At 39.9% G+C, this 14,733-nt stretch overlaps 2 protein-coding genes across 2 annotated transcripts in view; both read right to left on the bottom strand.

The window, feature by feature from the left end:
* The window catches only part of LOC149239977 (uncharacterized), a 434,082-nt gene extending 421,368 nt beyond the window's left edge, over window positions 1-12,714 (bottom strand). Inside the window, exon 1 of the mRNA XM_089373600.1 lies at window positions 12,192-12,714. Coding sequence (XP_089229726.1) covers window positions 12,192-12,455 — 264 coding nt within the window. The 5' untranslated portion in view covers window positions 12,456-12,714. The remainder of the gene's footprint in view (window positions 1-12,191) is intronic.
* LOC149239978 (uncharacterized) lies at window positions 5,493-7,147 on the bottom strand. Its single transcript, XM_089367235.1, has 2 exons — window positions 6,324-7,147; window positions 5,493-6,213 (listed from the first exon to the last, which is right to left on the bottom strand). Exons 1-2 carry the CDS (start codon window positions 7,126-7,128, stop codon window positions 5,618-5,620), a joined length of 1,401 nt encoding a protein of 466 aa, XP_089223361.1. The 5' UTR covers window positions 7,129-7,147; the 3' UTR covers window positions 5,493-5,617.
* Window positions 12,715-14,733: the final 2,019 nt, after the last annotated feature.

Here is a 14,733-nt window from a genome sequence, read left to right as displayed (position 1 = left end):
TCCCTCAGTCCGTTTACTGCCATCTCTGCTCCTTCTGGCCACCCTCTGAGATTCGACTTCCCTCCTGGAAATCTCCCTCTAAGTCCTGATTTCCCTACTGGAAATCTTCACGCCAACTGTCGAACCGCTCCTCTCCAATCCTCTTTGCAATTGCAACTCGAATCTGGGTTTCTTGGCTAGAAATCCGTCAAGGCAGCGACTCCCTCTACCTTGGTTCTGTCCCGTTAGGTACAGCTCTACTCCGACAGAAACAGCACCCCACCAGCTTCCTAATCCACAATCTGCCCACATCTCCCTAGGCCCTGGCAACTGAAGAAATTAAGCCTCTCAGCTCTGCGCAATCCCGGCAAAGGCTTAATCACTCCTCTATCCAACTACGTCAAGCCTACCTGGCTGAGTAGGATGACATGGCTCTTCATGAGCCTCTTCTGCCTCTCTCTACGTCTGCGTTGGCCATCTCTCTGGCTCGAAATGATGCGTCACTCCTTTGCTGCCTTCTGCTTATGAGCAGCTCTGTCTCTCGGGACAGCTGCTATTGCTGCAAATTTCTGATATTGTTAATGCCTTCAGTTTGATCTGCAATGCTCTGATACCCTGTTGAAATTTCTAAATGTTACCCATTAAAAATCCCTACTGCATTATCTGGTTTATTTCATCTACTTGTTTATTCCATTAACAAGTTATTTATACATATAAATACTGAAAATAAACACAAATGCAGCCTTAACTCACATATAGATCAGCAACTTAAATACTAGACAAACACATAAGGGACACCGTTATTTTTGGACAATCGTCCCCAGAAAAACCCAATGCAGGAAAACCGGTGCAACAATTCTAACGGTTTTATTATTATGCAGATTTCTTGAGTACAACTAGGGTGTCAAACTGGCTCACCCAACAAAGATTGTTACGCGGCAGTAATACCTCTTCTCGGAGACAGATATTCAGCTAGTCTGCCCCACGAAAATCTTTTTGGCGCTTCTCCAAGGCTCTGCATCAGCCCTGCTAGCCACAGCGTCACTCCTGAACCCTTTGCGTCAGCCTTCTGCCTCTCTATGTCATCTCTCTGGCCTTTTGTGTCACCCACATGGGCCCCTCAGCCTCTGCGAGTCTGCACAGTCTCTAGCTGCCTCTGCTTGGCCCCTGCTACCTCTGCGTAGCTCTGTCTGCCTCTGCATCAACCTCTTCAGTCACTGCACTGACCCTCAGGCACTATCTCTGCCTCTCTGCTATGTACTCACTGCCCATCGCTGCAACAGATCACTTGTTCGAATTTTCTCAGCAAACCCCGCTCTAGAAAATCGAACTAATTGATCAATCTTGGTGTGTCTCCAACTAACCCACAAGCCTCCTCTTATACTTTTCCTGTTGAGTCTTCAACGACCGAGATTAAGTCCCTAATCAACGTCTAAGATTAGATTTGGCTTAATCCATGTCATTTAGAACATTCTCACCCAGTTTTATATTAATACCCATTACTATTTTAATTTTCCTAAGTTTAGACTTAGGAACCCCATTAAAAATATTATTAGTATCTCTCTAATCGGGTGGAATTTCCCCAAACCATTTCTAGGTCTTGGAGATCTCATGTGCTTTAGACTCTCCACCAATTTCCATGGCTAGACCACATTCGATGCTACCACAAATCAACAAAGAACGGGCGATCTCTACAACTCAGTGATTTGGTGGTGTACAAGCTCTCTCTACAAGAAATAAACCCACACATTTCTCTCACATTTGTATACAAATCATCCATAGTTGCCATGCTGACTTCCATCACAATACCTTTTTTTGCATGTGGCCATCTGAGTCCTCAAATTTTGCTTCTTGGCTTCAAACCCTAAAAGTTTTTTTTTGGCATGACCACTACTGGAAAATGTTTCCTAACAGGGCCAGTTCTTCGACATCTTCTTGTGTTGTTGTTGCCATTTTTTCTTCTCCTCATTACAATCTGAATCCTGGATTTTTCTTCAAAGATCCTCTGTCTACAGGTGATGGGTTTGCCCAAGCCACTCTCACCAACCAAAGCTATAATGCCACTTGTTATTCTTTCAAAGAATACGAGAGAAATAAATATAATAAGCACACACATAGCAACAAGACATTCAAACCATGTACACCATGATTTACCCCGAAAACCCCAATTGGGGAAAAACCAGCCAACAATATATCTATTATTGTCCTTGGCTAAAACATGGCCAAGCTAACCAATATCTAACACTATACAATGGAGAATTCCCAAGTCTTTTAATGGCTTCAACTACATGCAAAACCATGAGTCACCAATACGAGGTGCCCAAAACCACAACTATTGACACAACTTCAACTCCATCACCAGGTCAAGCTTATCAACAGGTAGAGGAGGTATGGATAAAAATCTAGAACCGACACTTGTGGCCCAAAGTATCAATCTTTGTATGGTTGTTAATTCAAAACAAGCCTCTCACTTGGGACAACATTCAAATATGAAGTCTCCAAGGACGCTCCAGATGCCCCTTATGTTTGGAAAGTAGCAAAACCCTGGAACACATTCTCAGTACATCTATGTACATATGCGAGATAACTACGAAAAAAATTGGAGTAGTCCCTCTCACAATCAGATTGGATACAAGATAGTCTGAGAACGCTATTAGAAATTGGAGACTTGTTGCATTCAATAACCCCGTTCTAAACTGCATCTGGAGGATCTCACTAGGCTTTTTGATGTGGAGCATATGGAAGGAAAGGAATAGGAGGATCTTCAAAGGAGGGACATCATCTGTGGAGATGACAAGGAATAAATTCATCCAAAATGTCAAGGAAACAATCATAGCTCTGAGATGGTTAACCCCAGACTGGCGATAGCAGGAACAGAAGTGACAGTAATGCAAAGATGGTTCTGCTCAATTTGAGTACCCCTCTCCCTCTCCCACCGCCTACAACTAGATCTAGTCCTTTAGCATGGTCCCCACCCCCAACTCCTTTTGTCAAGCTTAACTTTGACAAGGCAGCTAAGGGCAATCCAGGCCCAACAGGAAATGGAGGAATAATAAGGGATCACAAAGGCAAACCTTTGTATGTCTTCTCAGGAACAATCAACCTCAACACAACTATCAGGATTGAGAATTGGTCTGGAACTAGCCTTGCAGCATGGATTCCAAAATCTATACATAGAAGGTGACTCACAAATTTTCATCAACATGATCTATAGATTGCAACTAGGATCCCCCTTAAGTAAGGTTTCTCGAAGCTGGAGATTAGAAGCCATGATGGAACATGTTAAAACTCTCATCATGAACACCCAAGCTTTGATCTCGTTTCATGTAAGACAAACCGAGAACAAAGTAGCAGATATGTTGGCCAACATGAGATGCAAAGAAAACAGGTTACCTTTAGCAACAAATTGGGACTCATGGTCGTTGTCCCCTTCAAAGGAAGCATGTTGGACATTGATTCAGGAGGGCCTTGTTTCCACGAATGGAGTGCGGAGACCAATTCTGGAATGACTGTCATATATGCTTGTCTTTTGATTTTAGCATGTGTTCTAATCAGATGGGTAGTACTTGTAGGCTAGGTTTGTTTTGTTTTAGCAATGCAATGTTATGTTTGTCCCTCTCTACTCGTTGTCGGGTCCACTTTTGGGTATGGTCCGGTCTCCCTAGGGAGACACCAATGTGAACTATGTAGTCCTCGATGTAAATTTTGATTTTCAATAATAGACTTCACTTTACAAGAAAAAAGAAAAATCCATCACCATAGGAAATTGTTAGCTCCCCTACAGAAGAAACTCAGGTAGAAGCCCTACCAGAAGATATGGATCTGGATGACCCATGACTGATTGCCCTCACAGAAGAATGGCATGGAAAAGATATGAAGGATGTACTAGATCATCATGCTAGGATTTTGTACAACTCCTATCTTTGAAACAAGGAAAGAAATCAACCAGGCTCGAGTTCTTTACAGTCTAGTCTTGGGGTTCAAACGAACAATCTCAAGGTGTTCTCAAGGCAAGACAAAGAAGCCAAAAAACGAGGCCACAAGTGCATTAAGGCATTGATCCAAGAAGAAGGTGAACAATTAGTCAACTCAAGGAAAATCATGCCAATATTTCCCCCCTTGAAATCTTGAATCTTCAAGGAGTTTTCTATGTTTTCATGATTATCATAGTCAGTTTTTGGTTATCTGTTATTGGTAGACAGCTTGCTAGTCTCAAGAATCTCCTGGAATTTAGTCCTCTTTTGGGACAGCTTGCTAGTCTCAAGAATCTCCTGGAATTTAGTCCTCTTTTGGGACAGCTTGCTAGTCTCAAGAATCTCCTGGAATTTAGTTCTCTTTTGGAAATCCAAGCTATATGTAACTTTTCCCAATTAATGAAAGGATCCATTTACCCCACAAAAACAAAACACCTTAAATAATTAAGTGAAATCTAAGTTCATGGAATGGTGTTGTTTATCGTTATTCTAATTATGTTTTCGTTATTCATTACAACATACTTTTTATTTATATTTCTTCGTTCACAAGTCTAAAATGCAATCTTATGAAAACATGGTTATGTTTATGTACTTCAAAAAAATCTGCACTTTATTGTGGACTAAATTTCATTGTTAAACACTTAAACTAAACATATAATTTTAGCTCCATGGCCATAAACGATGCTTATTTCTCGTAAAGAACACACATAAACAATTGTGCATGATATGATGTGCAGCAGCAGCCTTTTAATTGCCTTTTTAGCTTTTATATGTCTTGATATTATTCATTTACATCCAGATTTCTTTTGGGATTCTTTAAGTACATGGCTAACGGAGCTTTTCTCATGATGTTCACATACGATAACACTAATACAACCCACAGTAATAAGTCCACAGAATCTGATTATGGGCGCAGATTTATATTAATTGATGTGTTGATGGCAATATTAAAACAATGGCTGGTATAATTACTCTTGATCTTGTCATTTGATCCGTATGTTATGGTTAATACAATTTCAAGGCAGCACTAGCACTAATAATTTCCTTATGGTGTATCTAATGTTCATCTAACATAATACTCTCAAACACTTTATGCACTAAATGGGAAAGTTTAATTAATCACTTTGTAGAGCAATTTATTTCAGTTATGGATGTGCTATCTTGAATGGTTTATAAATCAACCATGTGGTTGCAACATTAACACATGAATGTCATGATTGAACATCTAACACTTGAAATTACTTGAGAAGTTTAACAATCATACCACAAGGTTCAACACAATGTTTTTAAAACCGGAACCGGTGAACGGACCAGTCCACCTAATGAACCGGTTTACCGACCGGAACCGGTCTAACCGGGACTGGTTTGGTCTAAACGAACCGGTTTTAAAAAAATACATTAAATAATTAATTTTTAATGAAACAAAACTATTTTTAAGATGTAAAACCATGATTCCAAGCCAATAGAGACAAAATATGCAAAGTTTGCTCATTTATATACCATGCAAAGGTGAATATATCAAAATGGCACCGAGTGCAATACATATCATCGACAAAATAGCAAAATACATAAGAAATGAGGCTCTAAATGGCCTATAAAGTCCAAAAACAATGCTGCAAGCTATGAGGCCATTGGCCTACTACAAGTCTACAGTGTACACATGATCAATCATCAAGTCCATCACCACTACTAGACACAGGATCATCATCAGTAGCTACATAGACATCATCTGGTTCAGAGTCTGAGGATGCCTCAGCCTGATCTGCAACATCAGTATCAATGCCACCAATGACAATAGAAGTGGACCTAATGGAAGCACGAGTTTGTCGACCTGCACGACTAGTGCCTTCCATTGGTTCCTTGCCTTTCCTTGATGCCGCTACTGATCCTGGTTCTGATGCCGCCACATAATCTGCCTCATCCCCCGCTAAAGCCATGTCGATATCAAAATCAGCCTCAAACACAGGATCTTCAGTCTCCTCCACCCATTCTGATGTTGGATCAATATCGTCCAACACAATGGGATCTAGATCAGGTGATTTGCTCATCATTTGGTTCCTCCTCAGTCGAAGGTTGTATTGCACAAAAACAAGATCATTTAACCGTTTTTGTTCCAAACGGTTTCTCTTCTTCGTGTGTATGCGCTCAAAAACAGACCAATTGCGCTCACAACCTGAAGCACTGCAAGTTTGACTGAGGACTCTAATTGCAAACCTTTGCAATTGAGGACACTGGCCACCAAATGACTCCCACCAATGTGCTGCAAAGAAAAAGACAATAATTAGTAACTTAGTTTATAATTTGAATTGTAAAGAACGTAAACAATTTTAACTTGAAATGAAAAACAAAATGGAAATTGGAATTGCTTACCTGGTTGGTCCACATCTCTTGCCATCTTTGCCAAGTTTTTGCCAAAAGTACCACTTGCCATATTGAAAATAGTAAGTTGTCTATGTATTTCCAACTGGTCTACATGGTTAGGGACCATGCGCTCCAAGCAATCAATCAATCCAGCTCTGACCTCCCCATCATGCTGATCTCCTAGCCGATTTTTATAGTGATACCTTGGGTTCAAAAAATACCCGGCTACATGTATAGGACGATGGAGTTGATTGTTCCATCTGTTATCAATGATCTCCCATATACGGCCATATTTAGCTAACCTGTCCTTGTAAGCTGCCCGTATCTGCTCCTTTGCCTGATCCATAGCTTCATAAATGTAGCCCATGGCCAATCTTTCCCCATCCACCAACCTTAGCACCTTAACAAGGGGCTCGGTAATTTTCACAAGCTCTACAGACCTTTTCCAAAAATAAGTGTCTAACACTTTCTTTTTGGTGTCTTTTCCATCTGGTCTACGAGCCCACCGAGATTCAGACCATTCTTCAGAGGAAAACATTTTCTGCAAGTTTTTATGTTGACCATTGAGACATTGCAACGTGAGGAAGTGAGTTGCAAATCTCATAATTGCAAGCCTAACAAGCTCTTTGCCTCCAGTGTGTTTCCTCATCAGGTTCAATACCCATGAGTGGTTGTAAATGTATTTTGTAATGCACTTGGCATGCTCTACAGTGTTTTTTACCCACTCCACTTTGCCTATATCCTCAAGCATGAGGTCTATGCAATGTGCAGCACATGGAGTCCAAAATATGGTCTTATATTTGGCCTCAAGCATCTTTCCAGCAAGAACATAGTTTGAGGCATTATCAGTGATGACCTGCACAACATGCTGCTCCCCAACTTCCTGAATAGCGTTATCCAAAAGCTCAAATAGAAGGATTGCATCCTTTACCTTATCAGATGCATCAACTGATTTCAAAAACATGGTTCCTTGAGGGCAAGAAACAAGGAAATTAATGATAGTGCGATTCTTTCCATCGGTCCATCCATCTGACATAATGGAACAACCTGTTTTGAGCCATGACTCTTTAAACTCAACCAAATACTCATCAATGGAAGATATTTCTTTTTGCAAAAGAGCTCCCCTCAAGTCATGCATACTAGGGCCTTTGAAGCCCTTTCCTGCAGCTATAACAGAGTCCCACATAGCTTGGTAATAAGGTGAGCGAGCAGCATTAAATGGGATATCTGAATCATACCACCATCTAGCAATGTATTGGTGAGAAGTTTCTTTGCATTGTTTTTTCCAATGTTGATCCAAAGTGGGTTGAGAACTTGGCTGGGAGGAAGTGGGATTAGATTTAGAAGAGGTAATGTTGGCAGAAGATGAGAAATAACTTTGGATGTTTGCTCTCTTTGTTCCTTTTGATGGTTGGCCAAGTCCAACAGAAGGATGAACATAGTGAAAGGGGTCATTGGTGGAAGGGATAGAAGTGGAGTCTTGAATCTCATAATCATCATACCCACTCTCTTTCATGGCTTCTAATAATTCCCTCTTCCTTGCAATTTCATCTTGGATGGCCTTCTCCCTAGCCTTATCCTCATAAAAGTTTTCAAGCTTGGCAATGTATTTTGCCCTAATAGGACCTAACAGTGCATTTGGTGCATCACATGGCTTTACTTGGCCTCTTACCCCAGCCAAGTGTTGTTTCAACCTAAGAATACCCCCACCTCCAATAGATTTATGGCATAATTTGCATATCATTTTTCCATCAATTACATCACAATGAGCCCATGCACTGTCCTTTCCTTTTGGAGCCATGTTTGCTTGAAATAATAACAATTTGCAAAGAAATCTGCCATTTAAAAAAAAAATTGCAGCTAAGCAAAATGGAAAACCAAAGCTAAATGTAGGAAAACAAATGCACATGCAAGGCTCAAGCTACAAAATTTGATAGCATAGAGCTAGAGAGTTTATAGCATACATGATAGATCATAGAAGTGAGAAGTTTATAAGTATAACACATTAAAAAAAATTCATCGACAGCAGACTCAAATGAAGAATTATCAAGTGCAAATCCTTACCTAGAAATGCAAACTAGCTCCCTTAGCCTCCTCTTGAAGATGGCAACTCCACTGGCAGCTACACACTATCTCCAAAATAGCTCCAACTCCAACTCCAAGATGACTACTTCAGCAAAAACTCCACACTCTCCAAGCTCACAAACAAACTCACAAACACTCCAAATCAGTTGTGTGAGACAAATGAGAGTGAGAGGGGTCTCTTATAGCTTGGAGAGGGTGTTTTTGGAGGGAAAATACCTTTACCTCCCCCCCAAAACCCCTAAACCACAAACCACCAACGCATTTTTCCAAGATTCGGTGGGCATGCCATAAACCGGCCGGTTCCGTCCTAAACCGGCCGGTTTTCACCGGTTAGGGCCAAAAATCAGGCAAATGAAGGGTCTGACCGGGTTTTTAGGCCGGTTCGGACCGGCCGGTTTGACCGGTTACCGGTTTTTCTAAGCGGTTTTTAAAACTATGGTTCAACACTTCACTTGACTCTAATTGGACACTTCACCAAATTGGGTACATCTAATCAACATATAAAATCTTGATCATTGTTAAACCCCATTTCAGTGAAGTTTCATTGTCCTTGCTTACTATACCACCCCCTTTGTCTAACTTGGACTTAATTCGGCTAGCATTTCAAGCAGCAAGTAGATTTCATATCCATAAGAAATTCACTTGTTAGTTTTCCTAATCCTAGGTTCTTAGGTCCTTACTTCAACGATAGGACTAGCCCAAGGGATTACCCCTTGGGTTGGTTATACTGAGCCTAAAGTAAGAAGTGAGCCACTTAGGTGGCAGGTGGTGACCCACTTAGTAGTTGTCTTAGGCATTCCCATCTTTAGAAGTTAGGAACAATTGACTCTCAGTTAAGACAAATTGATTTTTCATAAATGCACATCATGCTACGGTCTGCAATTTTCCATGGTAGCATAAGATAAGTATCCTCCATTAGATCTCTATGTGGAAAACTTTGGTTTCTCAAGAAAACTATGATAGTTTTACTACAACTTCATAAAAAATTTCAATACTCCTTAAGATCTTTGATTTGACAAGTCAATTGTAAAATAAGACTTGAAAGGAAGAATTATGACTTCTCTATGTTCACTAAAATATTCCCTTTAAATTTCTTCCATGAATGTCAAATGGAAATGTTTAGGTCGTGGAGTAAAGTTTTGCCTCCACCTCTCATGTCTAATCGTCCATCAGTTAAGGCCAAGTCGTTGAACTCTTAAACTAAAATATCTAGTCATATCAAAAGCTCCTAACTCTATCCTCAATCCTTTTCTTTTCCCATTGATAGTGCTCAACTCCAAAATAAGGTGCTCAATATTAGAAGTATTCAAGCTATTGTAGATATATATGCCTAGATTTCAACCTTTTAAGTCTGAGGGTGGATCTGTGATATAGAAAAAAAGGAACAACAAGGAGCCATGTTGTTATATCCTCATGCATGCCAGTTGAGCCCTCAGTGCTAGGTTCCGTAAGCCCTTTCGCTACTTGACTTTTGTCAAGCAGGGTTCGTTTGTCAGGTTTCATCTATTTGGTTCAGGCCAAAAATGGCGAAAAGTAGTTCGCTTACAGTGGATTTTCGCTCCTGTCAGATGGCTGGATTCAGCAATTGACATCTACTCTGTGAAAATGGAAGTAAGTTTTGTAAATCTATTCTGCTAAATAAAAACGCATACTTTAGTCCAATCCAATGGCAATCAACTATGGTAATCCCAACTTGTGCCATCATTAAAGAAGATTTAGAGCCCGTCCAAATCAACAAAATCCATGACAAAGAACCTCCTTTTTGAAGATATGTTTCTCCTGGCAAATGAGTAGAACATTGTTCCTTATTGTGCACAAGCGCACAAAATAGTAAAATATATACTGCTTAACAGACTTATTCTCGGATCAACCATTTTTGTATATTAAAGAATGAATGATAAATACCCTAACATCCTAATTCGTTGAACATTGTATATCCAATTGTTTATAATATAACTCCACACTAAATAGAGCAACATCATCTCCACAAATTATTGCCCACGTCAATAATACCCAACATCAACGTCTAACCTGATAGACGAGGTTGTTGAAGGCAAGAGAGTTTTCTGACGTCTTGTTCATTTGTGTATTGAATTGCATTTTGTCTATTACCGCAAATTAGCTAGCAATGTATTAGCCATTGTGTAGCCAATAGAGCAACATCATCTCCACAAATTATTGCCCACGTCAATAATACCCAACATCAACGTCTAACCTGATAGACGACAATGTTGAAAGCAAGAGAGTTTTTTGACTTCTTGTTCATTTGTGTATTGAATTGCATTTTGTCTATTACCGCAAATTAGCTAGCAATGTATTAGCCATTGTGTAGCCACTGGTTAATTTCTTGGATGTGCACAAATTGCATTAGCTCAATTAAAACAACTACTTGACTTAATGTGCAGAGCTTGAAATTTTTAGGACATTTGCCATTGCTTTATTTTTACCTTTCTTTAGATGCTTCTTTAAGTCACTATTATAACAAAATCTAGCACCTAGTGCAAAGTCTTACTAAGTGACTCAAACAATGTACAACACAGTGGAGTGTGTTAACACTGTGACCTCAACAACTACTACCTTATTTCCAGTGAAGAACCATAATCCAACACAGGGAGGCTTCCTTGATAAGGCTTAGAGGTCAATTAACCAAATGATCTTAAGCTAAATACCCTCTAAGGATCCTACAACAAAATTCCCTCTAAAGATCCTACAACAAAATTCCACTAGATAAAGGTATGATCAACTAGGGTTTTGTGAATCAGGCTTTATGAATGAAATCTGGAATGTTTTGTTATAGTCTGTAATAAGACTTCCAATGTGGTAAGAGACAGCTATTTTGTATAAAGCTCTAAAATTCTGAAAGCAGCCCCATGTCTACTGCTAGCATTGACTTTTTATATTAATAAAATTTATAATTCCACGTTTAAAAAAAATGGAACCGGGTCAGCAAGTCAAATACTAAAATTTCAGTGCTCACAAAATTATTCTCATGTCTTCTGACTAATAATGATTTATGAACTTAGTTTAGAGGGGCAGCCCAATTATTCTCATGTCTTCTGACTAATAATGATTTATGAACTTAGTTTAGAGGGGCACCCAATTATTCTCATGTCTTCTGACTAATAATGATTTATGAACTTAGTTTAGAGGGGCAGCCCAATTGGCGATCAATATGTTATGAAATATTATGCCCCATCTATATTGCTAATATTGACCTTTTATATTAATAAAAAATATAATTTTTTTTTAAAAGCCAGGTCAGCAACTCAAAGACTAAAATTTCAGTGCTCACAAAATTATTCTCCTGTTTTCTTATTATTAACTTGAACTTGGCTTAGAGGGGCCGCTCAATTAGCAATCAATATATTATATATGTTATAAAATATTATGTAACCATAAAATTCAAGATTCAAATTCCTGAAAGTAAAGCTAACAAAAAATAATGATTTATAAACTCTCCTGTTTTCTTACTAATAATGCTTTATGAACTTGAACTTGGCTTAGCGGGGCAGCTCAATTAGCAATCAATATATAATATATTATATATGTTATAAAATATTATGTAACCATAAAATTCAAAATTCAAATTGCTGAAAGTCAAGGTAACAAAAAATAATGATTTATAAACTTGAATTGCATATTCAACATGGCTTAACAGGTGAGCAACTACCAGAGTAATCAGTATTCAAGCAGAAATAGAGAGTTCAGCAGTTAGAATCCATGGAATGCTGCCTAGATTTGGCCAGGATAATAATAGTGTCCATGTGGGTATGAGAAGGAGAGAATGCATACCCGGAGTAAGTTTGCGTTTTCTTTTGCCTCTACTTCTATCTCCTCCGCTTTGGCAGATGTCCACACAAGAAGGCGGCTTTCTCCTGACGTCCTTTTGTATTTGCATGTATTAGAGTAAGAGAATGGCTTAAAGTTCATGCCCCTAATTGTAGAAGCAAACTCACTCCCTTTAGCACACATGCTTAGGTTAGCCAATTGTCTTACAGAGAGGCCTGTTCCCACTGTATTCACCATGCTTCCTGCCAACATTTGTCCCTCCAACATATACAATTCGAAAATGGAAGATAATTTGTTCTCCGATGCTATAAATATTTTGCAATGCACGATGAAACCTCTTGCAAAGCTTGGGAGTAGCAGGCAGGAAGAATGGAGGAGCACAGGGTTCTTTCTTCTTGCAACGTTGAGCAGGTGTTTGCGGCTGGTGGTTGTCAGTGTTTTGTATTTGAATGAACGCCAGAGTAGAAAGTGTTCATCCACCTGTCGTGAATCACGACCATCCAATCCCCACCCAAAACATAAAAAATTTACTTCCGCCCATACGAATGTGATTTAAGTGACAGATGAGTTGTGACTCGGGATGTATTAAACATTGAAATCTCTATTCAATAAAAATAAATTAAAAGACAATTTTGATGTTTAAACAAATGTAATATATAGAGTTGCTGCTTAATATTGGTTTTTTTTAAATAAAAAGCAATGGATAGTTAATTTAGTTTAATTTAAATATTTAGAGTTAAACTTCTTACCTAATGTAATTGATAACTAATTTAAATATTTATGGAGCAAAAAATATCTAAAATTATATATATAAAATATGTTACATAGTAATCATATATCTCAATTTAAAATAGCTTAACATATAATATCATATGGGGTCAAAGAGTGGTGGAGGCTTGAGGGAGAAACTAAGGTTTCAAACAAGGTGGCGATGAAACTAGGGTTTCGAACCAGAGACATCTGACTGCAGGCAGGTGGCTTGCAAAACCGAGATGGCGACAGGGAGGAGGTACAGGAAACGACCAGATGGCATCGAAAGGTTCGAGGTTGTCAGGGACGGGAGGACAAATGAGGATAGGTGGAAGGTAACATGCATGAACGCGTACGTTGTAGGAATTATGCCAATAAGCCTATGAACTAAGCAGAGGATGGCAAACGGTGAAACGGTTTACAGTATTAATCTTGGTTGCATTGCCGCCTTCTATCCTCAATGCGCGCCTAAAGTTGGAGCACAGAGTGTCGTTTCTTTTGCTAAGTTGTTAACGGGAAACAGGAGGGCGGAAAATGGTCAAACAGAGCGAAATTGTTGATTTGGACCCTGAACCTGGGGACATTTTGTCGGTGTGGGGTCTGGAGGTAACAGACCAAAATATAGAGCAGTATATTCATCTAACTGGATAGTTAGGAAGGAAGAAAGGAGGCTCGGAAGCGGGTTGGAAGCACAACAAATCCCTAGGACTCCTTGATGAAAGCTTAGGGTTGTTGCATCTGGAGAAATGGGAAGGGCAGTAGTTGTAAGAGAGGTCGTCTTTTTCTGAGCACAAAGTGGCGGAAAGTGAGGGCTTTCAAGTAAGTTACGACCCTCCTCTTTCACTTAATCAATTTTACTCAGGAGGCTTAGAGGATATAGTTATGAGTTGTGGATTTAAAGGCCAAGAAGGCCTGCGTACCTGCCTGGCGGGGGGTTTAGGGCCGAAAAAAGAGGGGAGAGGGTTGTGCCTGAACAACACCCTTGCATGCAGAAGCCTGCATAATAATGGAAGTAGAAGTGCCTTCGAAATAACTCATTTACAGGGGTGAGCATTGCTGGCCTGTTAGAGATAGCAGAGGACTCGTCAGGGTGGCTGGAAGGCAGTTGGAGATAGGTTTGAGGAGGGTGGGAAGAGAGGAGGAGCCAAGTAGACCAACGCTAGGAGGGAAACTATAATCGAAAGGAAAGGGCAGCCAGGCAACAAGGAATTTACCCCAGGGGTAGAGGAGACAAACTAAGTAGGTGAAAGGTCCTTCGAAGGGTTCAGAATATACAAGAAAGAGGGGCGTTCAGGAACGCTCCCGGCAGTAGCAACCAATGTGGAAGCAAACGCACAAAACAGGGAGGGAAGGTTTCGACAACGGTAGGCGGGGAAGAAAAGGAAAAAGCAGAAAATAATCAAGAAATTGGATACTATAGTTAACTTGGTCCTAGGAATGGATGTCCAAATCGACGAGGCCATGGAGGTTGCGGAACTAACCTTGGTAGGAAGGGCAAGAGGAAAGAAATACTCGACCAACTATATTCAAGAATGGACCACAAAAAACTGGCAGGAAGCGTCAGACTCAGCCTTTGTGGTCACAACACTAGCGAAAGGATGGTTCATGGTCAAGTTCGGGAAGAGAGAATCGACGGACTAGATCATGGAGAGGAATTGGTGATTCGAGAGATATCTGATATTCTTCAAGAAATGGAACCCCATGTTTGATGCACAAAGGGAAACAGTAGACGAATCACCTGTGTGGGTACGCATGCTTGGACTACCGTTGTTCCTTTGGGTCGACACTCTATTCA

The sequence above is a fragment of the Pinus tabuliformis genome, chromosome 8, assembly GCF_031772625.1.
Source record: "Pinus tabuliformis cultivar Carrire ecotype Pingquan chromosome 8, CPIR1, whole genome shotgun sequence".
Lineage (NCBI taxonomy): Eukaryota > Viridiplantae > Streptophyta > Pinopsida > Pinales > Pinaceae > Pinus > Pinus tabuliformis.
This window is presented reverse-complemented; position numbering and strand designations above follow the sequence as displayed.